The 27,752-nt window shown below is 41.9% G+C and overlaps 1 protein-coding gene across 5 annotated transcripts; it reads right to left on the reverse strand.

The window, feature by feature from the left end:
* Positions 1–940: 940 nt before the first annotated feature.
* mbd2 (methyl-CpG binding domain protein 2) lies at positions 941–27,687 on the reverse strand. 5 transcript variants are annotated; one of them, XR_012947849.1, is made up of 9 exons: positions 27,189–27,687; positions 25,505–25,558; positions 23,496–23,655; positions 18,882–19,022; positions 16,394–16,484; positions 16,126–16,303; positions 11,170–11,297; positions 8,880–8,929; positions 941–1,700 (listed from the first exon to the last, which is right to left on the reverse strand). XR_012947849.1 is itself a non-coding variant. In XM_076079676.1 (9 exons), the coding sequence occupies exons 3-8, from the start codon at positions 25,261–25,263 to the stop codon at positions 11,180–11,182; spliced, it is 723 nt and encodes a 240-aa protein (XP_075935791.1). In that variant the 5' UTR covers positions 25,264–25,287; positions 25,505–25,558; positions 27,189–27,275; the 3' UTR covers positions 941–1,700; positions 11,170–11,179. The 5 variants fall into 5 exon arrangements, 4 of the variants coding, with proteins under 4 accessions (XP_075935791.1, XP_075935788.1, XP_075935792.1 ...); XM_076079676.1 differs by lacking the exon at positions 8,880–8,929 and adding an exon at positions 25,229–25,287 and having other exon boundaries at positions 27,189–27,275; XM_076079673.1 differs by lacking the exon at positions 8,880–8,929 and having other exon boundaries at positions 27,189–27,685.
* Positions 27,688–27,752: the final 65 nt, after the last annotated feature.

The raw sequence follows: 27,752 nt of genomic DNA on the forward strand, positions 1-27,752 counted from the left end.
CTCAGATTTTAGGGTTACAGCACTTTATTACCTACTTGGTTAGGTTTGAGAAAAAAAATCATGGTTTGGGTTAAAATAAGTTTGCTATGTAACTGCATAGCAAACTTAAATAACAAACAAAAGTAAGGTCAAATAAGGTAAGATAACGTTGACTTGGTTTCAAGGTACACAAACAGTGGTGTCCTGTGTTTGACCGAACCTTCCACCCCGAGCTCCTCACTAAGCAGACTTTCTTGCTTTTACACTGCATCAGTTGTTCTGACCTTCTAATAATCCCGTCTGATACAGATGCTAACGGGTGCCTCGGTATCAAACAGCGAGGGCCGCTGACCAAGTGGTGGTATTAGACGAGTTGGGAGTGAGAACGGGTTGTGTTGTTGGAGGAGGATAAGAGATAGGCAGGTAGTAGAGAGAGAAGACAACCTATGAAGACAAGGAGAGAGAGTGTATAACCAACAATAGTCCAACAATCGACAAGAGTCATCACAAAGTCACTGCACCTGGTTATTGTTCACAAAAAATAGTTCCAGCACGTAAACCCCAACAAACCACAAAATGTTGTTTTTACTTGTCCGTCCATGCACAGAAAGAAATAAAATGAGATACAAAGAATGTTCATGAACTGTAGAGGTCTTGGTAGGCGTATTATTTTTAAACTTTGGATAAAACCAGACGAGCGATCTCCCCTTTCTTTCAGTATTTATACTAAGCTAGGCTAACCACAGCCTGACTCCAGCTCTGCACTTAACTCACAAACATGAAGTTATTATCGATCTTCTCATCGCACTCTCAGAAAGAAAGGAAGGTGGTGTATTTCCCAAAATGTTGCCCCATTCCTTTAAAGATTGAGCTGTCTGCAGGGTGGAGAATATTGATTGTCAACGTCATTAGAAACACAGTCCTTTGTCAGCAGAATTTAAAAGAACACCGACAAGCAATGGTGAATATAATCATTTATTTACTCCATTCCAAGAAATGTACACATATGTTCTCTCAAGGTATAAAATTTGTCTTAAATAAGCAATTGTTCCATTTCATATTCATGTAAATTCTCATTATTTTAATAAAAACCCAGAAAACTGACAACAATCTGACACCACAAACAACCAAAATCATCAGAGAGCGCAAGAAGAGTTAGTAGAGTTAGCAAAAGCTGTCCAGCAGTTTGCAATCTGACTTTGGGTTTGTTGAGGGCGTGGCTCTTCAGCATTTCTTTAAAATCATTTTCATCAGCTTTATATCAAAAAGCAAGAAAAGTAATATCTGAATCCGAAAAGTGAGTCAAGGTAAGCACTTGTTGTAAAGTTTGTACAGATGATAAAACACAGAGAGGATTAGAGGCTTCGGTTGTTGCTTGAGATAATCCACTTATTGCTGCTGTTGCTCATTCCTATGTTGCTGTTTCATGTTGCTGCAACTTTTAACGCTGCGGCTGTTTGTTGTCCTTTTGTAGTCGCAGCCGGTGTTGCTGGTGTTGCTGATGCCGTTATTGCTGTGGTTGCTCTGGAAAAAATCACTGTAGTTTCCAGACGTCAATAGATCCTGAAAATTGTTTCCTTAACGGGAAGGTTGAAGCAATCACCTACTGAGACAACAGATCAGTGCAGGTGGGTTTTAGTCTGTGGGTGGTCTGTTTTTGGTCTGTTGTCTGGATGAAGAGGAAGTTGATTATAAACCTGAGGCTGGTGAACAGAGGAACTCTGGAGAGAGAAACAGAGAGACAAAGAGTTATTGTCACTGGTAGCAGTTTAGTTGACAGATTTTGTAGTCATTTGTTGCCACAGTGATCACAGGAAACTATTATAAGCACATCATGTTGGCTCTATTTTTGCCTGACTGTCTGAAGTAGTTTTTGTTTTAGTTTGAGAAAAAAAAATCCTAACTCAAGGGCCACTTACAATCTTGTTCTGGAACTTTCAACCGCATTATTTTGAGTTTGTCACTGAGATAAATCTGTTGACATGCAAGCTCAGCTGCTATTGTGATTTAATCCGGAGCACTTTCAGAGCTTCTCGTCTGTGTGGGCTTAAAAGGTAAACTCCATCGGCCAATCAAGATTATGTGACATAGTTGATAGCTCCGGATACTGTAAAGCGAGTAAGTGGACCTTGAGTTGAGGTTTCTGTTGGGTTTTGATCATAAAGTTCACTGCAATTAGTTTTTGTGTTTTTCTTTCTGCATGTATGTGTCCTGTCTCTGATGGAAAGGCAAGTCAATAAAGTGTGAATCTCACTGAAATGAGAATGTGAAAGTGGCATCTTGAAAATGAAGTTTGGTGACACAGCAAAACCTGGGCCTGTCAATGTGTTTGATACTCAAGACAAAGTGTCCCAAAACAATACTTTTTATATTAACGTATCAACTTGCTGAATATAAACGTACTAAATGTACTATAATAGTGTTTTGCTTTCATGAAAAACAAAAAGCCAAACACAAGCAGGATTTTAGACAAATAAAACAGGGTATGGCATGAACAAATTAAGTTATACTTTACATATACAAGACTACGCAAAGAACACTATGATTATGGATTATTAAGTGCTTTTGGAATGTGCGGACCATTTTGTAAAGTGAGGACATGATTGGTAAGCAAAGACATATTTGTCGAGTGGGGACATTTTTCTGGCCATTTTTGTGAATGGGCAAATGTTTCAGTGGCGATATTTTTTGAAAGAGGGAAATCATTTTCCCAAAGGTAGGACTATTTTTGGAAAGCTTGGACAATTTCCAGGACATTTTTGGAAGGTAGGGAGTTTTTTTGTGAATCGGGCAAAGTGAAGACGTTTCTGTAGGGTCATCTTGGGGTGGGTATCGTTTTTCCTTAGTGAGGAATTTTGGGGGAAGTGGGGACATTTTGAGGAAACGTTTGGACAGTGAGGTAATGTTTGAAGATATTTTAAGGGAAGTGTTAACATTTTATAAATTGAGGACGCCCTCCCTGGACAGGACACCGTGGAGAATTCAGCTCACTTGCTCGAAGAGCAACTCTATAAAATTGTCCAACCTTTAGGTGTTGTTGCGTTTGGTTTGTCTTACTTTAACTTCTTTCATGTTCATGTAAAATAAACCTCGTGGTGGTCTTACCTCTTTTGTCCAACCTTGAGTCAGGTTATGATTACATTTATGGAAAAAGAGAACAAATTTTAGGGTTAAGAAGACCTGGTTTTAGGATTGAGGTTAGAATAAGCTTTAGGTTAGAGTTCTGGGGAATGTTTTATGTGAGAGAGGACCCTCTCATGTATAGAAGGACCAACACGCGTTTGTGTGTTAATGAGCACTCAGGTCTATACTGATGTCGTTTCGAACAGTGTGTAATTGAGGCTCCCTGCAGAGACTTCTAAACAAAACTCCGCCTCCTACCTCCTTCCTCCATTAGAGCCAAATTGACTCGTTAAGCTTGTCTTAATAAAACCCACTTAATAAAAACATTCTACAGAACAAACAGTCTCTGCCGCCTTTCTTCCACCTCCTGCTAAAAAAAAAGTCCAATTAATGTGGAGAGCCTCCATGCTAATCATTAGCTTTTCCATTAACCCCTCGACACCTCCTCTCTCCTGCTGCATTAATGAGGGGGGCGGGGCTACAACCAGGACCCCCGGCCTGCAGAGGCCTTTTCCCTGCACAGAAGAATGTTTTAATTATACATGAAACACCAGAGTGAGGCGCTCACACAGGAGGAGAGGAGTGATATCAAATAGTACCATGTTCTCCTCCTTCTGTTGCGCCTCCATGTCCTTTCCTCAGCTGTACAGCCCATTCTGACTCCCAGATTTAGAGCAAGTCCCGCCATGATGAAAATGTCAGAACTGACATAACAAACAACTAAAGTTGCCTTCAGACTACTGGGGAATCCTGGTTTTCCAGCAGTCCATTAAGATGTCATGAACCAATCTTTCCGTTTTCATTTTACCATTTTGGATCCCGCCCTTTTTGGTCCCGCCTTTTCATTTTTATGACATTGAAATGATGACATTTTTAATCCATAATTGTGCCATTTCAATCCCTCCTTATAATTGCAATTCCTCAATTCAAATCAAAACCTCTTCCAGTTGTTTCCATTTGAATCCTATGTTGTGCCATTTTTGAATATTTACTCTTTTCTATTTTAAATCTTTATTATTTTATTTGAATTTCAAATTTCCTGTTGAGCCATTTTGAATCCTTTTTTTCAATTCTGATTATTTCATTTAGTCCTTCCATTTGTAACCATTTTGAATCCTTCATTGTCATGTTTTGAATACCTCCTTTCCATTTTGAATCTTATATTGTGCCACTTTAGTCCCGCTCTTTCCATCTAGAGCAGGGGTGGGCAAACTTTTTGGCTCGGGGGCCACATTGAGTTTTAAAATTTGACAGACGGGCCGGCCAGTTGCAGATGAATGGAGTGTTTGTGTGAACTAATATAAATTACAAGTACAATTTAATTTCAGCGGGAACAGTGTTGTTGGTCACCCTTTTTAACCAGTGCGTCAACGTTTGGTGTCAGTTTGGTTGTGGCAATTCTCAGAACAGATCTGAGGTGTTCATCAGTTAGCTGGGATCTTACACGGTATTTATTTTTTTATCGCATTAATGCATATTTTATCGTGCACTTAATTATTAAGCAGTCATTTTCGACACAGTGTTTTTAGTGTAAAGGTTAATGACTGTGGTCTTTTTAGCAGTTTGAGTCTTTGACCGGATCATACAAATGTTTGACTGTCACATCTAACATTATCAGAGTTCTGCTCTGTAATGTCTTTCCTTGTCTCTCCCCCCTGTGTCACGGTGTGGGTACATCTCACTGGCGTCAGTAAACGTATCAGAATACCCTTATTTTATTGGCTAAACTGCATCACGTGATGTGATTTACAATGCATTGGTCGGTGTTTTTCCTGCACCGCTGAACAAGTGCCGTAAATGCTGAAAAGGAGCGTGAATAACTCCGCTGCATAAAGCAAAGGCCCGCGACCCACTGAAAACGGGTCCGCGACGAACCACCAGTTGAGAATCACTGGTCTACAGGATCGTGACGAGCGGTGAACAGCTGTTTGTGTGGCGTGTCTTACGTCTCTTCCTGTTTCCTTCACCTACATTCCCCTGGGTCCTAAGCCCCTCCACGTACAGCTTATTATCACCCTCTTTGCACCAATGTACATTTATAACAAATACCACACATATTACACGGTAATCAGCGTTGCATATGTGTCAAACTCTATCGGTGCATCTCCGGTTCTTTAATGTAACGTAAGTGGAGCGACGAGCCTCTCCCAGCAGACTGTTGTGCTAGCAAGCAGGCTCGCTCGCGAGCTGTACCCAGCATGCAGTTCGGCGGTGAAATTTTATAAATGTACAATTATTAGTGTTACAAATTGTTTATGTGTCACAGACTGTTGTGTGCTGTGGTGTTTTTCTCTGTTAAAGAGCGTTAGTTGTGGGTTGTTAATTGTTGCGTTATAAAGTTATGACCATGACTAGGGTTCCCTCTCAATACATATAAGACAACTAGCGCTGACCGCTGTACAGAAGCGGCAAAGAATACATTTAGCTGCCTGTTGAAAGCAGACAGCAGTTGTTTCGGATATGCACCGGTATAATGGTGTGTGAAGAATTCATATCATACGGGAAATTAAAACCGGTATACCACCCAGCCCTAGTCTTAATTATAATATGGACAATTTTGTACCAATATTTGACGGGCCGGATTAAAACGCCCAACGGGCCGGCCGTATCCGGCCCGCGGGCCGTAGTTTGCCCATGCCTGATCTAGAGTCACTTTTTTCTCCCCTCATCCCTTCCTTATTGACATTTTGATTACCTCATTCTTGCCATTCTGAATCCCTCAGTGTTCCACTACGAAAATGCAAGTGTTGCCAAATCCACCAAACAGACTATAGGATAAACTCTTTGTTTCACTGTTTTACTGTTTCATTGTTTCACTGTTTCAGCATATGAATGTGTCCGTATCTGAAAGTGTTCTTCCTTCAGTGTTTCGGAATTTTCATGTTTCAGTCTGATAATCCTCAGCTCAGTCTTAATTACTCCCTAATAATTAGAAAATCCTGATAATCTGCCGCTTAATCGAGGCAATTCAGCTGACTGACAGCGCACACACACACACACACACACACACACACACACACACTCACACACACACACACACACACACACACTCAGCAGTTATCAGCCTTGTGAATGACTTTGAAGCAGATAATTCTCTGTGTCTCAACATCCACTAATTACCAGCAGCTGAAAAATGCTGCAGGAGTCTGAATCAGCTCCTCTGGAAATTACAAGATACATAGCTAATAATCACACACACACACACACAGGCCAGTGCGTTTGTGTGTCCGTATCAAACTGTAACAGTCTCTTCTCAGTCAGCATTGTGAATCTTTCGTCTCGATCAGATAAAAATACCAGTCTGCACATTTAATTAAAGGAACAGTGCATCATGTAGTGAAATCCATATCATCGCCAGAATCAGTTGAGCGGATTGGATGTCGGTTTCATCTCTGTGTTTGTCTAATAAAACAGAAGAGTGGTGGGAAAAGGTTTTAGAACCAAACCTTTTATTTCTCTTTTTGCACTCGTCTTCAGCCACAGAATGTAACGGGGGTCAACCACGCTATTTTTCTAAACCTATCTAAGTGGTTTTGTTGCCTAAATCTAACTCCCTGTGTAGAAGGAAGTTTATTTTTAGAAGACACAATGCTTGTCCAAAAGTGTCTCTAGAGGGGTACCTACCTATAGTTTGAAGCGTAGGGACACTGACCAAGCATCAATTTTAGCTTTGAGTTGGGAGTGAGAACATGTTGGATGACGGCACTAGACGAAGGATTCATCCTCTGGGGACCATGAGTGTTTGTCCAAATTTCCATAATCCTATACTCTGATATTTCATTCTGGACCGAAGTGGTGGACCGACCACCCAGCATTGCCATTCCTAGAGCCATGCCACTAAAATGGCCAGACATTTGGCAACTTTTATTATGAGCATGCGGGTTCAAGGCCCTGATTGGGCTATTGTGTACATTGAAAAAGTACATTTACTCAAGTACTGTACTTATGTAGTGTTTTGAAATATGTATTTGACAGTCAACACTGTACTTTTATTCCTCAACAGCTTCTGTTGTAAAACTTACTAGAAAAATATTCAGCATACAAGAGAAGATACATTGAACATTTGTATCTGTTAGTATCCTTTTTTATTTTATGTTTGTTTATGCTGTGTCAAAAATAAATGTCTATTTTTGGAATAATGTGCTTAAAGTACTTTTGTATTTACATTTAAAGCAACGTTTTGAAAGCAGGACATTTACGAGTCATGGAGTATTTCAACACTGTGGTACTGCTACTACTACTACTGAAAGGATCTGAACACTTCTTCTACTACTGAAAGACATTTTAACAACAAAGTAATGGTGTTTGACTTGTTTCCCCTTCCTGTTGTATTCCTGCAGTGTAAGCAGCATTGGTGTGTGACTGCTGCCTAGTGTACCATGTTTCCAAGACTGAGCAGAGCGCGAGGAGCCACGGAGGAGGAAAAGAACGGAAGACACCAACTCAGCCATAAAACCAACATAAATAAATTAGCAAGAAGCAGCAATAACAGTCACTGCAGCAGGAAACGAACGGAAAGGACTGAGGTTTCTGCAAAGATTTAAAATGGTTGTTTCAACAGCTGGAAAGCAGCCCGGGAGACACGGAAGCACACACACACACACACGCACTGGCTGGCCGCTGCCCTCTCTCTCTGGTCCAGCTATAAAAACCCATTAGTAATCACTCCTCGACTCTCAGCGGCTCTTTTTGCCCAAACGACTTCCATCCAGCCAATCTGCATAAATCTGCATTAATGGTCGATTTTCCCTCCGCAGAAAACAAATGTGCTTTAAAAAAAACAAAACGCCTCCTTATCTGTCGGCTTTTAGAGGAAACATCACAGAGCAGGGACACACACTATCCATCTCACCACACACACACACACACACACACACACACACACACCCTTGCAGCTTCTATTAACAACCGATGTATCACGACAGCCGTATCACTAAAGTAACACTCACAAAGGAGACATAATGTGAGTGTTGAACTTGACAAACAAATGCTGTTGATTTAACTATTCTTATGCTGTGTTCACATCAAACGTGAAATGAATTATGTAGTTATTTCGGCATCCTCTTTATCCATTTATTGCAATTAAATCACAGCAAAATAGTATCATTTTTGAAAATTGTGAAAATTCGATTCACATTTGGTGTGAATACAGCATTAGAGCCAGTAGAGGAACTAGAAGTTCAAACCACTACCACAACCTTCCATCGACACTGCTGATTGGTGAGAGCAAATAACCTTTGACACAGAAAACGGCTAACAGGAACACAGGTTCAGATTGACTAATTCACTAAAAATGAGGCTTATTCACCGTTGAAGTCATTTTCAGATACAAGCAACTCAACATTTTGCCTTTATTTCAAAATAATATTGTTCTGTTTGTTAAGGAAACGTCAGCCACGATGAACAAATTAGTCCTTCAGTTGTGTTTGAAGAGCCAAGTTAGCCGAATGAGAATGAAGAGCATTTCTTTAGCTCTATAAAATAATGTATATTCATTTAAGGAACATTTGAATTTTCAGATTTACATTGAAATGTTCCCCAGAGGATGAACCTCTGTTATTTAACTCCCCCATCAGGACGAACTGCACTCTGATGTTAAATGCTCTGACAGCAAAATCTGGACCTAATTAATAAGAGTTGGAGTCAGCAGACTTTTCTCCTTTCTCTGGTAAAAAGATTAAAAAAAACTCTCCAGATCTTAAAGTCTGCTGCAAACATTTTTACACTGAAAGCAGTCTCTGGTCTGCTATCTGCCCTGTTGCCACGGCGACCCTGACCTGGATAAGCAGCTGGGAAGCGGAGGGATGATGGATGGATGTGTAAACTTCTGAAAGTAAATGTTTTTTAATTTGGTTTTGTTTACAGGCTCTGCAGAGTGAAATATAACCAATAACCAAACAAACTGTAATATAACACACACACACGTATCACATTAACCATTAACACACACTCCAACAACAAGCCCACGGCCCATCAATCACACTCACATTCACACACACTCATGAACGCACACAAACACACACACACAATGTCGGCTGCATGGCTGAGTTTCAATCAGATGCCAAGAATCCCATCAGCATTCACAAGTCTCCACACACACACACACACACACACACACACACAGAGCCAGATAGGGTTTCTGACAGAGCAGATTGGTTCTGCTTCTGCATTGTTCAAGACATTTAAAGCTGCGATCTGCAACTTTCCTCACGTTTAAACTGCAGCACAGAGTCATTCATATCTTGTCGGAAATAATACTTAAGTATTATTCATTTTCTAATTTTGTAGTTCTGTACTTAAGTAATTCAGTTAGTTACTTTAGCCGTTTCTTTAGTAGTTGTTTGGTGAATCACATTTAGTTTTCAGGGTAGTTAACAATAGTTTAGGTGTTCGGTAGATTGATAGTTCAGTATTTTACCAGTTCAGTGTTTAAGTACTTTGCTGGATTGTTTGTTTATTAGTTGAGTAGTTTATAGTTCAGTAATGAAACACTTTAGTAGTTTAGTTGTTAAGTAGTTCAATAGTTTAGTAGCTAAGTAGTTTGATAGTTTTGTAGTGGTTTAGATGTTTAGTGTATCTGTAGTTTAGTAGTTCTGCAGCATGTTGCACGTAAGTTCTCTCTTAAGTTAGTCTGCAAAGTTCACACTAGTCCAGGGGTCGGCAACCTTTACTATCCAAAGAGCCAGTTTGCTCTATTTTTCACCAAATAAAATTTGTCTGGAGCTGCAAAAGCTATTTGATATCACAGCTTATAAAGTTTTATATATAGTTATATTATTTATACAAAAACTATAGTTTGTTGTATTTATGAAATTATAGAACTAGAATAAAGACAATTCTTGACATTTTATTGCCATTTTACCTGTTAAAACAATATCAAACTCTTATGAAGAGGAGAGTTTGCTGCAGCAGTTGAGAAATCGCTCTTTTTCGCTCATCTCCAGCGTGATACTTTGCAGCAAATGCTGTATACAGAGGGGCTGAAGCGCCGCATGCAGCTCCAGAGCCGCAGGTTGCCGAGCCCTGCACTAGACGATACATTTAAACTAGTAAGTTTGATACTAAAGCTGCGTCGATGTTTGGTTGCACCACGGAGACGTATGGCCCATCTTAGTTACTCTGGCACAAAGTCTACACAAACGACACAGAAAATATTTGTTGACATCTTTTTCTGTGACCAATCAGTGAAAAACACTATTCTTTTTGCAGTTTAGCGAAAAAGTTAAAAATAGCAAACTTTAATCACCGAACACCAAAAACAAGGTACATTGTTTAGTAAGTTGTTTATCAGATCAATAGTTTAGTAGTTTTGTGTTTCTGTACATTAACAGTTCTTTAGTAAAGTACTTTGGTAGATTTGTTGTTTAGTGATTCAATAGTTACGTAGTTTAGTAGTTCGATAGTAAAGTCATTTAGTAGTTTAGTTGTTAAGCAGTTCAAAAGTTTTGTTGTGTAGTTTAACAGTTCGGGAAGTACTTTAGTAGTTTAACAGTTCGTCTTGTTGTGGTCAGCCATGAAAGTGGACCATTTTCAGGGACTCAATCTGTGTGAACAGGAAGCTGCTTTGTGTGGAGATTGAGGAGATTTGAGTGGTGTGTGACTGTGATAATGATGTACAAATATATATAAAATGTACACTGTGTTACATTTTTTCATCATATGATGATGTTCGCAGACTTTAAACCATCTCTCCTCACCTCACTGTGACTTTTCTTTTCCCTCTTTACCCTGACAGATATTTCATCTCTTTTTCCCATATTCTGCTTCTGACTGATGTGCACATCATCTTGCCTGCCTGAAAGCAGGTTGTGTTACTATGACAACTGGCTAATGTTGGAGATCTCCTCGCCAATCCTATTTGCAGCTCATCTGCACATTTGAGACAGGGTCTTTAACACTTTTAATACTAATATATTCAACTCAGACATGCTGGGAATTGTAATACAAACACTTGTTTTTTTAGATGTTTTAAAATCTCATCTCAAGCAAAACAAATATATATATATATATATATATCTGCTGCTTATTATAGACACGATTATAAATAACATGCTTCATCTGCCTCACCTGTCCGTCTTCAGGCCGTCTTACCCTCCAGCTGCTCTCGGGTGTTTTCGGCGGCCCGCGCCAAACCGTCAGCCATCAGTGCATCTTCCAGACTCCTCCTGGCCTGGTAAACTTTCAACTCCTGCTCCCTGCACACACACACACACACACACACACACACAGATGGGAGAGGATGTCTTATTATGGCTCCTCTTTATGCACCTGAAACATAAAATCTTCCTGAACAGCCAGTGGACTGCGACCCTTAAACTCCAGAGGGAAACACATAAACCCCAACAATGACGCCTTTCTATATAGTCTTAATCACTTTGCATGTAGTTGTTTAAGTTATTTAGTCTGTCAAATGTTAGGTTTATTCAGAGGGGGGTGCTCGTGGAAAGATTATGGTGTCATTTAAATCTAAAATGTTCATCCTCTGGGGAGCAGGAATGGGATCAGGCAATTGCATGACTATCCAGCCAGTTGTCTTTGAGATACATATGAACAGGACTGTCAATATACTTTAATGTACTTTGGGCCCCTTTGGTTCCAGTGAAGGGAAATATTATCCTACATCATACAATGATATTTCAGACAAAAGTGTGCCCCCAACTTTGTGTTTGACCCTCTCCTGTTTCAACGTAATTATGCCCAAAACCAGGTCCATAAAGAAATGTTTTTTCCCAGTTTGTGCAGACTGAATCTGGATTAATAAACAGCCAAAGGTACAATGAGACACCATGCAATACAATGCTATCTGCTTCTGTCTAAGAAGGGACCGTTTTAAAGATGAACCAAGAAAAAATATGCAGTTCAATATTTTTATTAAAAACAAAATTAGAAAAATTGAAGGAATGCAAAGAGATAAAACAAAAAAATAAAAAATAGAGTTTGATGTAGAAGAGGAGATAGAGGAAATAAGCGCAAGAGAGGGAGGAGGGAGAGGAGAGGAATGAGAGCGATTTAGGATGACAAGCACATTCAACTGAGGAGAGAGAGGAGGGAAGAGGGAGAGAATTGGAAATTAATGGAGGGGAGAGATAAGAAAAGAAGGAGGAGAAGAGGGAGGGGGGCTGAAGGGAGGGACGGAGGGGAAATAAGAGGAGAGGAGCGACCGGAGGAAGGGGAGGAGGGGATGAAATGGAAAAAGAGAGAAAGATGGAGGAATGGAAAAACAAAGGGAGGAGAAAGACAAGAATGTATTGTTGGAGGGAAAAGGATGATGAGAACGGAGGGAAGATAGGAAACATTCAAGAAAGGAGGAAAGTAATGAAATTTAATTTATGAAAGAAAAACAAGGAAGGAGGAAAGAAAATAACAGGAGGTAAGGTGAAAAGAAATGACTGAAGAGAGGATGGACGTCACAAAGAAGGAGAGGAGATTAAATTATTAATATTAAGGTAAAGGATGATAAAGGAATAAGATAAGGAAGGAGGGAGGGAAGGAAGGAAATAATGGGAGAGAAGAAAAAAGGAAGGGCAGAATAAATAAGGAGATGAGAAAATGTGAAAGGATGCTGAGAAGGATGGAGGGAAGCAGTGAAATAAGGAAAATGTCAGGAAGGAGAGAAGGAAAGGGAAGGGTGGAAGGAGGGAGAAAGAGAGCCAGAGTAAAGAAGGAGATAAGGAAATATAAGGAGGGACCAAAGAGGACAGGGAGTACGTAGTGATGTATTCCAGTGATTCTGCTGTAATGGCTTTGGCCAGCTGTTCTCTGCTCTGTTTTCAACTGGACACACACACACACACACACACACACACACACACACACACACAGTCGGTCGGTGTGTGCCCCCACAGTGCCCCCTCCTGTCAGCTTGCATTAATTGTCTATGTGGTTTACAGGGACTCTGATCTGAAGACTTATCGTATCCCCTTTCTTTTTAAAATGTATAAGCATTGATTTATTTTCTTGCAATATATAATTGTCACAACAGGGTGATGAAATATATATATATATATAGTATTTGTCCTTCTGCAAGTCCCATGGCTGCGAATAAAAATGAAATTGAATAAAGGAAGAACGAGACTTGACAGTCCGAATCCCCCGAGCTGTCCAAAGAAACAAACTTCATTTTTCTTCCATCAATCATTCATCCATTTTTGGATTGACTTCCTCCCTTCATGCACCCATTGGTCTCAGTTCATTTCTGTGAAAACTTGCAGTATAGCGAGTTACAGACAATATTTCAGTCAATCTGAAACCTCAGATGTTGAAGTGTCTTTGAATGCAAACACGACAAAAGACGGTCAGCATCACCAAACAGCAAGCAACACTGGAACAAACATTTTGACATTACTTAAACCTGCATGAAAACAAGACAACACTGACATATCATCACCTTTTAAGTTGATATAGTGAACGTGTTAGCAAACAGTTGCTTATTTACACATCCAGCAGTTACAGAAAAACGTCACCATCACTTTTTCAGTCACTCTCTTGAAGCTCTGTGTTTGGTCCCCACCAGCTCCTGAGTCTCTTTAGCTGCTCAATGCGCCACAGTGCTCACCAGCTAGTCCCTAACTGCGTCTGTCCGTTTGGTCCCGAGCAGCTATTGCACAGTCAACTTTTAGAGATTCTTTGAGCGACGGCTTTCACATGCATTCAACGCCTACGTCATTTGATGCATCGTATACTTTGCTCACTCTTTTTGTACATACCGTAGTAGAATTGTTGGAGGAAGCCTTAGAACAAGAATGTCATTGCTTACAACTGCTCCACCTTGTTGTTCCGCATGTGGAAACTAAAGACTTGAAACACTTTTACTATAAAAACAATGATCATACAATCTTTAACTCAGTAGTTGTAAATCTAAAAAGCAAAAAAGTACTGCTACAATCTGTTGTTAATTTCCCCTTCTTCCCATCAGTGGCCTGATGGGAATGAATCTCAAAGCTGATTTGATGGTGGAGGTAAATGTGACCTGTAGCTAATGTGCTAATTTGCTTGTCCTTTAACAGTTTAGGCAGGTGAAATGGATGCACCTACAGATGATCAGTTTCAGATGACAACTGATTTCGGTCCACCTGGATGTGATTCTGAATCACAGCTTTGGCGTTAATTCCCCAGCATGACTGTAGTGGTGGCTGCTTTTCTTCTTCCTCCTCCTCCTCATTCATGCTTCATTACTTCTCATCTCTCATCGCCCATCCTCCCTCTCATCACCGTCCCATCCTCCTTTCTCACTATACAACTTATTACTCCCACAACCCAGCATGCATCAGTAATCTGCACTCATTTAATCGCTCTCCGGCTGTAGAGGAAGACGCTGGCTTCCCCCTCTTCAAGGTTTTATGAGACGGTTGGAAATAATAAATGGCGTTTATACACGGCTGACATGTGTTTTGTGATACTAAAACAGTTTTTTGACACACAACATTGCACTGCACACACATTTCATCACTTTTGAAAGAACACGCCCAAATTCAACAATGATAACGGAAACAAAAATATTTGTTTAGGTGGATACCCTAAAAGTCCATAAGAAAAATAATGACACTCAGAAATGATGTTCGGGGTCATTACAGTAACGTTCCAGCTATTTCAGTAAAAAAAAGCTAAAACAAAAAATGCATAAACTGCTCACAAATACTGCATAACTATCCATATGTCTGTGTGTAAAGGAATGGGATAACTGCCTCGCCGTACGCAGTTCAGCTTGTGATGTTAGCAGCTAAAATCAATCTCATCTCTACCGAAGTCTGTGATTGAGAAGTTAAGGTGTCGATGTTGAGTCGTTTCTGGTATTGGAGGCGTTGCTCAGCCTTGGTGGACTGGCCCCTGGTAGTCTTTGTTATATTTTTACAGATAGCTTACTGAACACACGGATAGCCGATGTTGCTACGAACACAAAACGTATGAAGCGAAAACAACCACAAAATAAAGAAAAAGCAAAGTTAACAACAAAGGTTTTATGGCTTTCCCTCCAACATTTTGTGGGACTCAAAGCCTCAGAGTGATTTGTTTACTGGACTGTTGAAAACAGCCGTTCAGCTGGTACCTGCTCTTCAAAAGAGACAGGCTGACTGTTCTGTATGCACTGCTGGTACAAGATACGCAACTGCAAAACATTGGGGATTTTAACATGGTTTAAGCTGATAAGAGTCACGGTGCTCTGAATAGTGTGGAAGAAAAGGTTGGTCTCGATATCTGCTGTGCCGTTACTTTGCTGAGGCCTCAAGTGGCAATAACAGGATATTCCTAAATGCTAAAGCATCACGCAACAGTAGCATTGACTCAGTGATGACTCTAGTGTGAGTTACACAGCAATATAATTGGTCTGGGATGACCAGTAAGCTACTGGTCATCCCAGACCAATCCAGCTTGGGCAGCGAAACCTGAGTGTATTAAATTTAATTAAAAAATATTACTCATTCTTCATTCAAAAGTTACATAGTCTCACTTTAACAGCTCAAACGTTTAAGAAACTGTGAGCTCCAAAGACACCTGATGCAATGCGATGAAATGTATCAGCATGAAACAGCATCTTATCGGTGAAGATTTCCCCCGATCATAATACAGCTCGCAAAGGTTCAAGTTTCACAATAAGAATGTAACATAGTTCCTGCTATATGAATCATCTAAGAGAAAACAACAAAAGACGTACAGCCTGTTCTTTCATGTACAAAAAAGAAAGATGTGCAGCGGGACTACTGAAGAAAACCTAAAAACCTGATGATTCTCAGGCAAGTTCTGGAGCAAAGAACTGTGCGAGGGAGATTTATAGACGGGTGTTTATTCGTGAAAGCTATCTGAAATATCCCCTAAAAGTGTGAGTCAGACTGAATATATAGATATGTGCATCATGTCTGTGTTCAGATTTGACTGACTCCAAGAAGTACAAATTTCGACTCATGTTGGCGCAATCGGACACAAACCTTCATTGCATCTATGAGCAGTGTGTCTCTACACTTTGCTACCTGTCGGACAGTGGGAATAAGAACGAGTATGGGACAAGATGAAGACGGCGTCTCTCACCGTATCTGTTCGTCGGTGACGGTGAAGGCCCTGCAGAGCGGCTGGGACGTGTTGAGCCAGATGGCCGGGTTCTTCTCGGCAGCCACAGTCGTCTGTCCCGTTATCGGAGTGGAGCTCATGTGCAGGGCGCTGGCGATGGCCGACAGCAGAGTGTGATCGCTGGAGTCCGGCCCGACGCCTGCAGAGAGAGAGAGAGAGAAGGAAAACTCAGAGGTCAGAGGTCGGGACTGGAGCACGGTGCGTGTTCAGGTCCATGGTGGAGACTTACTCTGCAGGCCTTTGGGCAGGTCCATGGTCCGCAGGACTTCCTCTGTGACGTCTGATGAGTGCAGGCCTTTCAACCTCCTCTCCCAGAACAGCTGCAGGCAGACAGACGGCAGACAGAGTTGAGAGTCTGCAGCGGGCCGTTCGGATCTCTGCAGTTTCAGTTTAGTTCCCTTCATTGTTTTCTGATCGGCTCCATGCTCCGAGTCTGCTGCCGTGTTCAGACTCTGTTAATGCCAACCAAACACTTCCTGCCGCTGCTTCACATTAACAGCTTTTTTCAATGGTAACCACTTGAAGGCTTTTACTGTGAAGCAGCTATAGAAAGTTTTTTCAGTGGATCAGTATTAAGTGAAGGATGCAAGGATGAACAGGAGTCAAATACAACCACAACACCTTTACTGACAATCCTACAGAGTCAACCCAACAATATACTACATATTATACTACTTACAGGAACTCTAACGTGAGAACAACCACTCGGATGTTACTCGACAGTGTAGCTGAAATATGCCTCCTCAGAAACGCAACGACGTGTTCAGGCAACAGCAGTTATAGAGATGTGGGAATAACAAGCTCTGTGATTGGTCAGCTGGGGTCTGCATGTGTGGCCTTATGCTTCAAACTGTGACGCTCTAGGTTTCCCTCTAGCGTTAGCTTGAGACGGGTCAGGGGCGGTGTACATACATAGTGTTTCTTTCATAATAAACTTCAAAGTTGGATTACTTAGTTTAAGTCTACAAAGAAGGTTTAGGAAAAGATCGTGGTTTGGGTTAAAATAAGTATGTTTTGTGAATGGGCTTAATAAGTCAACGTTGACTTGGTTTCACTTAGGACAAAAACAACGGTCTCCTGTGTCAAAGTCCTGTGTTTGTTTGACCCATGAAATCTCCATATCCCTCTTTATAGCGCGTCAGCTGCTCTGAGCGTCTTAACCCAGCAATTACCTCTCCTGTTTAGTCACAAGACAAAGTGAACTAACGTTATGATGTAATTGCAAGTATGCGTGTGGCCCACGGTCGCTTTGTATTACACAATGAATGAAAGACTGTGGGGAATATAAGTAAAACACTATACAGCCTGATTATGTACAATACATGTCCTTGAGGGGGTTAATTATATATAGAGTTGTTCTCCAACTGTCTTCATCATTCTGTAACCATAACACACCATAAAATGTTGAGGACGCCTCATTTTAACTCCCGCCCCCTAAATAGAGGCAACCATTGACTGATGTTACTATTTAAAGTTACATAATATACTCAACACATTCTCACACCAACGCGTCAAATAACGCAGCTTGGTCGGCGGCAATAAACCTAAAACTACGACTCTTCGTACCCTTCGTGTCAGTGACAGCATGTGAGTATACGCTTGTTATAACTCAAAGCGTCTTTTCAAAATAAACTTCCGTCATTACAGGAAGTTAAGTTTAGCCAACAAAACCCTCTAAGGGGCAGATCACAGCGAGACGCGTCGCAACAGGCGCGGACAATTCAAAAACGCCCCTATGGAAGAGCAAGTCGGGCAAAACAGCTGATGAGCCAGTGGAGATTCTCTCGGGGAGAAGATGATTCAATGCAGACATGGAGCTCTTGCTGCTGCTTTGCTGTTGGTTGAGGAGGACGAGGGGGAAATTATATAGTTCATTGACATTAACTATCGCTAATGTCAACGTCCGTTCCAACCACATCTACCGGCATCAAAACAGGAAGACAGTGGTAAAGTAGTAAAACTTCTTGCTTGATTTGATTGGCAGCCTCGGGCGAATGTGACATTGACCAGAGTAAAGAGTTAAGAAAATTTGAACTTTTTCAAAAAACTGCCAGAAAAACGCGGCACTTGGTGGAAGAAAGGAGCGCACGGCAGACGCCATAGGAAAACAATTTTTTTTACAGGTGACGCGTTTTTAGCGACGCTACGTGATCGGCCCCTTAGTCAGGTTTATGTACGTGATACAGTCACGGAACGTTTTGCTCCATTGATTTGCCGGTGCGGGGAAATCTAAAAAGGGGAGGGGAAATGACACAAAGTTTGGGTGGGAAGGTTGAAAGTTTTCCACTTGATACTCTTCAAAAGTAACAGCCTTACTACGTGTACTACACTGCTCTGTTAAAAACTACATTAGTACACTATATACTGCACTTGAATTAAAGGCAACACATAAAAGATTCCCCACTACGCTTCCTTCTCTCCTTCTCAATCCTTCTATCTTCTCTCTCTTCTCATTGTTCTTTCCTCCTATTCCACACTTTCATCCCTCCTTCTCTGCCAGTCATCCCACCATCCTTCATTCCCTCTGCCAAACACACTGTGTGAGAGCCACGCTGCTTTTCCCACGACACCTCAGCACCCTCTAGTGGCCCCAGTCACCATGACAACCTGCTTTTCCCCCACCGTCTCTTACGTAACAGCCTGACCTCGCCCTCGGGCATTACCATGGCGACACCAGAATGTGTGTGTGTGTGTGTGTGTGTGTGTCAGCCTCTCACCTGTCTGGGCTGCTCACTAGCTCTCTGCAGGTCTGCCTTCACCTTGTTGCCGGGGTGACTCGTAACCTTGGTAACGGGCTGTTTAAAGATGGATGCCGTCTGTCTGATTGGCAGGGCTGTGTTCAGGTCCGGTTTACCTCCCTGGATGAGACGGAGACAGAGTCTGTGTGTTGGTGACATGTTTCCTTTCCCCTCGTTCCCAATGTCTTTCTTTTTACCGACCTTCCCTCATTCACACCCTTCTCTCCTTTCTACCTTCCTACCTTCCTTTCCTTTTACCTTCCGAATTAAAAGTATTGAGAGTAATCTGTGTGCTTGTTTACGTGTGTGTGTATTAAAGGGTTAACTCTCAGTTGAGGTTTCACAGACAACAACAGGAAGTGTGTGTGCGTGTGTGCGTGTATGTGTGTGCGTGTGTGTGCGTGTATGTATGTATGTATGTATGTATGTATGTGCGTGCGTGTGTGCGTGCGTGTGTGTGTGTGCGTGTACTCCCAAGTAATGAGTGTGAAGAGCAGCAGCAGAAAGTTACAAACCGTGTCAATAAAGCTCACACACACACACACACATTATTTCTGCCCTGCTGAAGGATGTTAATGTTGGTTGCTTGTATTGAAAACACCATACCTCAACACCTACTGTTCTGGGGGGGCTGATTTGGTTAGTTAGGTTTTAGAATAAAAAGACATGACAGGAGGGAAAGCACGGGTGTAAATAATCAAATGAATGGCGATTGAATTCCATTAACACATTATGCTTTTGATGCTGTGACGTTAGTCAAAATGTCTGCTGTGGAAAAGGCCTACTGGTATCGATCTACTTATTTCCCAAATTGTCGAATGATCGCCTTCAAACCAGGACCAAAACCAGCCCGAATTCAACGGAGGGCATAGTTCTGCGTGAAGCTTTCCACATCGACGTTCAGCAGGCGTCGCCGTTTCAGCTACACAGTAGAACTAATGATGACATGTTGTGGTTTTCCTGACAATTGCAGTGTGTATTAAAAATAATAGGTAAAAAAAATAGCACCACCTTTTATGGGAGGGCTTTGTGTATAAAGGCAAATAATACAAATGATCTAGGTTTTATATGCAAAGATGTGAAAATAGACACAGTCAGTCACTGTCTACAAAATATCTCACTTTGCATCGTTAGGAAAAGTATTGAACATGCCATGTACGTTTCTAAACTCTCAGCCACTCTACGTTACAGTGCAAGATATAGTAAATAGTGCGTATCCAGAGCACCGTCTTTGAATTCCTCCTCATTTTCCAAGGTTCTCTTGAACCAGTTGCACTAAAATCATCAGCTTGATTTTAGTGGAATGTGATAATAAGCAAGCAAACAGGAAACATGCCTCCTGGTGAGCTATGGTGCGTTTTACTTCTTGTTTTACTTTTGTGTAAAAAACCTGTGCCACAAGTGACGGATGGACATTAAGTCATCATGTCAGTAAAGAACATTTGAGCATGGGAGATCATGTCAATCGCGAGTCTCAAGTCAATGTCCACTTCCTAGCTTTTATGAACTTTTAGCCGTACCTTAGGGTCCTCATCAGCAGCATTTTACCAACAGTAGCCGACATAAGCTTCTGGTCATAACAGAACAAGTAATGCCGCAGCAGCAGAATCCCTGAATGTGCTGAACTGAGCAAAGATGCATTTCGTTGCTTGGGAATTCATCCTCAAAGAACCCATGAGCTGATTTACAAACAACAAATGAAACCAAAGTCGAAGAATCCAGCTTTTCCCTTGTCGGAAGAATGTGCTATTTTGTTCTTTCAAAAGTTTCACACTTTTTGTTTGAATCTCATAAGAATATTTAATATTGTGGTTGTAATGAACACTGGAGCCTCAATATACTACTATGGGACACCAGCAGGACTTTCCACTGGTTTTAAAAGGTTACTATTGGTCATGATGGTCACATGATGTCTATAAAGAGGAAATCTGTGCCTGATGGTCAAACTCTGCTTTTTCCTACTTTCCTTCCTTCACTCCGTTATGTCCCTACTTTCTTCCTTTGTTATTATCTCCGCCAGGAAATAATAAGATTGACTGCATGAGTGTGCATCTGCGTCTGTCCACCGTTAATCTCGCACACTGCTGTACTAAACTACAGTATATATATATATATATATATATATATATTAGGGGTGTAACAATACACGTATTCGTGAATATTACATATTATTAATATAACAGCTCGTGGTTACGAACCGAATAATACGTTTGAATCATACTATTGCATTTGGAAAATGCAGAAGCTTAAATTGTGGGAAATATAATGCGCTCAACATGGCAACCCACCCGACGTAACAGACAACGTGCTGTCCGACCATCCTACCACGGAAGAAAAACATTCTACACGCTACGCTAAACTAGCTTAGCAGGAAAACCAACAGCAGCACACACGCTACAAATTCTCCCTGCAGCGTTTAGGCAGCTGTTCCCTACTGATTCAAACAGGGCTAAAGGTATATTTATAGCCGCGGATATGAGACCCTACTCTGGAGTAGAAAACCAGGCTGTACTAGCATGCTTAATGCTATTGAGAATCAAATGTCCGAAGCAGCGTTCACACTGACTCAAGCGATGGTCGAGCAAGGCACCCCGCCATCAGCCCGCCATCAGCCCGCCATCAGCCCGCCATCAGCCCGGTCACATCTCTGAAAACGACGCAGCAAATTTCCAAACAAGCAATATTTGGGTAATCTGACCACATATTGGAAATCGAAACGTCTACCTCCTCGTAACATATTAACACTTAATAAAGTGACATATTAACAACTGTGAGCCTTGCTTGAAATCGCAAAACTGACGGCCAGTCTCAAGGCCCCCCAACGCAATGCATTGTGGGGCAGTTGAGTTTGCACAGTAAGCTCACGTCACATACAAAGAAATTCTTGCCAATGTATTATACATCTGGACATTTCTCGCGTACACAAAATCCACATAAGTGCGAGTGCTCTACACAAACAATTTTACCTCACACTTAGTGTGACTTAATATAATAGTATGTTAGTGTGTGATTTTGAACACAGCCACAGTGGGGGAAAACACTTTGCTCACTTTTATTGTTTTGGATGCTGTGTTTGGCTATCAGCGAAAATAACTTCACAAAACCGCTGACTGCATCGCCACAGCCAACAGGTAACGAAAAACACACTGCTGACTGCATCACCGCCACTGCTGAGCAGACACACCTGGAGGAGATCTACACTCTACTGAGTGCACCTTTCTACTTGTCCCTGGTTTTTGTCACTGTGTGTGTTCATGAGAAGTTTCTTTTTTCTACACACTGCGAAAGGAGTCAGTGCTGCTGTTGTCTTTGGTACAAAGACTGCACGACACAGACACAAAACAACACACAGATGTGCATACATGCACGCATAGAGACATGACAGCACAAATGACCTTGACCTCTCACACACACAGTCATACAAACACACACACAAGCGGATCTGTGTGGGTGGGGCTTATTATTGCAGTAACACTGGTCTGTCGGCTAGCTTAGCCTAAACCACAGCCACGGAAATTGGAAAGTCAGAGCTACTGATGCTTTTGAGATTTGTTAGTATCAGTTAGTATCGGGGAGGATTTATTCTCTCTTTGTCAGATTTGATCCTGTGTGTGTATGTGTGGAGGAGAGTGTGTGTCAGCTGACCAAAATGCAATACACCCACAAGGCTAAGACAAGTCAGAGTCAAAACACTCACGAGATGGAGACAAGTCAGAGTCAGAACACTCACGAGATGGAGACAAGTCAAAGTCAGAACACTCACGAGATCGAGACAAGTCAAAGTCAGAACACTCATGAGATGGAGACAAGTCAGAGTCAAAACACTCACGAGATGGAGACAAGTCAAAGTCAGAACACTCATGAGATGGAGACAAGTCAGAGTCAAAACACTCACGAGATCGAGACAAGTCAAAGTCAGAACACCCACGAGATGGAGACAAGTCAGAGTCAAAACACCCACGAGACCTAAACAGGTCAGAGTCAAAACACCCACGAGACCTAAACAGGTCAAAGTCAAAACACCCACGAGACCTAAACAGGTCAAAGTCAAAACACCCACGAGACCTAAACAGGTCAAAGTCAAAACACCCACGAGACCTAAACAGGTCAGAGTCAAAACACCCACGAGACCTAAACAGGTCAAAGTCAAAACACCCACGAGACCTAAACAGGTCAAAGTCAAAACACCCACGAGACCTAAACAGGTCAGAGTCAAAACACCCACGAGACCTAAACAGGTCAGAGTCAAAACACCCACGAGACCTAAACAGGTCAAAGTCAAAACACCCACGAGACCTAAACAGTTCAAAGTCAAAACATCCACGAGACCGAGACAAGTCAGAGATCATAGACTGGATTTGAGTACTACAGCCCTGGTACTGTCACATGAATGATGAGAGAAGTGGACAGACAGAAAGTTCAGCAGTCAGTGGATTTCACCCACACGTCACACTCTTCCTCTGTGGTGAGGAAGTGATGAGTGCTTGTCAACTGACTTGCTGGACTGTCAACCTGTTGCAGGACAAACTGTTAATCTGATAATCTGACAACACAACCACAGCCACCTCCCCCACAGTGACTCATCAGTGTTACCTTGGCCAAGCTGAGCGGGTCGTGTCGGAGTCTCTGTTTGTTCTTCTGCAGTTTTCCGGGCATCATCTTCCCCGTCCGGAAGTCGAAACATCCCAGATCCACTTTGTTTCCAAGGTAACGGGACAACTGAGGCTTACTCCGGAACTTCTTTCCTGAAGGACTGAAAGAAGGAAGAAATGAGGGAAGGAGGAGAGAGTCAGACAGAAAGATTGTGTGATTAAAGATATTAATATCTTAGTGTTGGATATCCAAAAAGGATAATTTGCATTATTTTAATTGTCAGGAATTAAAGTTATCTAACTGGCATTGTGACTAGTCAGAACAAAAGTGGAGCTTGAATTTGAGACTGAATTAGAGAAGTGTCTTTGGAGTTGTCGTATTATCAGTGAGAGAGGTATCTGGAATTCATGTTTCACACAGACCAAACTGAACTGTCGAAATCTCTACAGTCTCATTTTATTATCAAATCATCAGCTTTACTCTTCATCCAGCATGGAATTTACGTTCCTCATTATCAATGACGGCAGCTGCCATCTTCACTTGTCTGATGGTGCGACCATAGAAATGCGTCCCACGGCACCCGAACGCAGCTCGAGACGTTAGGCCTTTCTCAATCTGCGTTCTCATCAGTCCGCGTGTCACATTTAGTCAAGTACTATCCAACCACCCAGACGTTCATGCTCCACCAGCTACCCTGGATCTGGTGAACCTCAACCTCAGTCTTATTCTAACCTTAACTCTAAAACTAAACCTTAAAAGGCTTTTACACACCAGGGGCATGATAAATAACCGACACAAAAATGCAAAATACTTGCGAATGATATATGTTTCAAACTTCGTCATTTTGGTTCCGACTACGGAGTCTTGTTTTTGTTGTTTTATAAATATAGGCGCAACTCAACTCCACACAACTTGATTGGTTAATGCCTTTATTCACAATGTAAAAGCTCAGACAATTGTCCATGTTCAAAAATATATATTTAACATGGCTTTTTCACCACGTAATGTTCGCATTTTGTGTGAAAGTATTCATGACAAAAACTTCAGTTTGAATAAATATATTGAAGTGCGAATTAATCGATCAAACAATCCCCCCCCCCCTCTTTCAAAAAATGTCCTCACTTTCCCAAAACGTCCTGAAAGGTCCTAAAGGGTAATTGGTCCTCACATAGACTGAAGTACAAGAGCAGACACACAGTCACTCAGCTGCGTCTGACATGTAGGTCAGCAGCAACAAAGCAGAGATCAGAAGCTGTGTGTGTGTGTGTGTGTGTGTGTGTGTGTGTGTGTGTGTGTGTGTGTGTGTGTGTGTGTCTGACAGTATCACAGATATTGTGTTTCATCTTGCTACAGCTCTTTACAGAAGCTTTAGGCCGCTATAACGGAGCGAAATAGTCAAAACAGACAATATACCCGAGTATTCTAATGTGAAAGAACTAAAAATAAAACGTTGCTTCTAAATAATTTCCTGTTAAGCAGCATGGGTTTGTAGAGATGGAGCCATCAGAGGCCCCGGCAGGCTGTTACTGCTCTTCCAGTAACACGACCTGCTGACTGGTTTCCTAACTGGAACCGATGAGTCACGTCACACAGTAAACTGAAAGCAAAGGCAGGCCTCAGCTCCGGACGGCAGATCTCCTCTGCGTTAAAGGCTTCAGGGTGTGACGGAGCCCGCCGATAAACAGGAAGTGAGCTGCCGACGGCTGCGCGGGCGTCACGGCCTAACCACAGACCTGCACTGTAGGAGAGACATCATTTCCTCTGCCATCTTGTGCAGCTGTAGCTGGTGAAGCTACGGAAACGGGAAAATGTAACAATCTCAGACTGAACTTGGGTCCACTTTAGAAGAAGAGTTGAGCTTAAATGTGATGGGGATGGAGGCGGAGGAACACAGGGACAGGCGGGAGCTCTTGATCATCTGAATGCACTCATTGTTGGTGTTGTCGGGCGAAATGTAATGTGCAGGAAAAGTGCGTGAAGGACGAAACAGAGCTGACGCAGCAACTTACTCATTACTGATTTTCTTTTCTTTTTTTGGATTGCGCTTCCATAGAGTTGGGGGACTTGTGAGAGAGAGATTGATTGACAAAAAAAAAAAAAAGGTCAGAATTTCGGCAGGAGGGGCTGAGATATCCTGACTGTTTGTAATACGGATTGCAAGTGACATTAAGGTTTGCTTACATTGCTAAATGCAATCTTTTCATATATCATATAGTGATATTTTTTGCTTAAAAACAAGAAAAAGAATGCTATAAATAGGGTGGACAAAATAATAGAAACACATAAGTATGACACCATACCGTGACACAAACTACAGCCTCTGAAACGAGCATACAGTTAAATCAACACCTCGCTCCCAACAATGAAATCTTCTTCTTCTTCAAAAAAAAAAGTGTACTGAAGTAGCATATCATGGTTACGCTACATCTGAGTGAATAATTGAGGACTATGACTGTCAAAGCATCCTAAAGGATGTAGTTGAGGACTGTTTGTGTCTCTTCATTTTGAAATAGGAACAGCCAATGGGGAAACTCCCAACACTCGACCGACCAATGGTGTTACTTCCATCAGTCGCTGAGGAAGTCTGGTACATACTTTCACTTTTACAGGGCTAGCCCCGCTAGCTAAAGGGGCTAATGTATTCAGAATCAGAATATTTATAGTAGTAATAATACCAAAAAAGAAAAGTGAATTACTTTAATTTAATACTTCAGCTGTAATAAAGCTATAATGCTTGTGCTATGCAATAACCTACATGTATTGGTATTCTGTAATAAGCTCTCTATAAAGTAGTTCTCATCATAGGTGGCAGAGTCCGCCACTCACAATGCTAATTGTTGACTTACTCCTTTAACAAAACAGCAGGAGTTGCTATCAATACAATCGATTACTATGAAACAATTTGTTGATTCCATCGATAGTCCATCTAATCATTTAGCACATTATAGTTAAACAGCCCCACTAGATTAGCAACCATTTGATTTTTGATTGATATTTTATTTATCTTGTACGTGGCATTCAGCAGAGCGGTCTGTACAAATAGAGGCGAGATATCAAAAGTCAAAGGGGGCATAAGTTCTTAAAAAAACCAACACATGACACTGGAACAAGAGTGGTGCATCATAAATATAGTGCATCATAAATATAGTGCATCATAAATATAGCCATAAGTGGCATATGATCAATAGATCAGCGGAGGAATACCAGGGATTTTTACATGACACTTATGCATCACATCATTAGCCAGCTCATCTACCACTCTCAGCTCACTTTTAGGGCCAATAAAGAAATAAGTGACTTATGATGGAAAATGAAACTTACTATGGCCTTAATAAACACTCAAATCAAAAGTGAAAAATCCAATCCATTATTTTTTTGGTGGGACTCATGACTTCAGTAGTTCAAATCTAACCGCCAGTGTGTTCAAACCCCGCACAGGAATAGTATTTAAATATGTATGGTATGTTATAGAGGAACAGGAACAGGAACGTGTCATAATAAGCGCTACACTGTAACTCCTCTCTGACAGCAACTAAGTCATCTCACACTTTCTGATCAACTTGTGTCGGCGCACGTATCGCGCGTTCATAACCGACGCTGACAGTCAAGAGCTAGGACCATTAATCGCGGGGGTCAACCGATCGATCGCCGGTTTACCGCCACCGATCGGTGGCTGATCGATGAGTTGGCTACCTGTAGTAGTAGACGTCGCTCTTTCCAGCGCTCAGTCCGGACTTCCTGATCACTTCTTCTTTCTTCCAGCCGGGAGGCAGAGCGGGGCAGTCCGACCTCTTCTTCTCCATCATCGCGCACTTATCTATCCCGCGGTTGCGCTCCGATCGGACCGATCGATCGCTCGGTACACACCGATAAAGGGACCCTCCAGACGAGCAGCGTGGTTGTAAACCCCTAGCGGGAGCAGCAGCCCGGGCGGACCGACGTCACGGGCGTTACGTTAACGGCGGCTCTCCCTCCCTCCGCCCCGGCTGTTTATGCTGCTTATTTCGGGTTAAGGACAAATAAAAAAGTGTCCCGGTTCAGAGCGTGAGCTGGGATGTCTCGGGTTAAACTGCCTTCAGCTCCGGATTTAGTTCTATTTAGCCCAACTGCTACCTCCGGAGGGAACCAACCGATGATCTGAACTGAACTGGACCAACGGCAGGCTGTGACGTCTGCGAGATCACACACACACACACACACACACACACACACACACACACACACACACACACACACACACATAGGCGCGCTCTCAGA

The sequence above is a fragment of the Anarhichas minor genome, unplaced genomic scaffold, assembly GCF_050575085.1.
Source record: "Anarhichas minor isolate MPS153535 unplaced genomic scaffold, ASM5057508v1 ptg000073l, whole genome shotgun sequence".
NCBI classification, from domain to species: domain Eukaryota; kingdom Metazoa; phylum Chordata; class Actinopteri; order Perciformes; family Anarhichadidae; genus Anarhichas; species Anarhichas minor.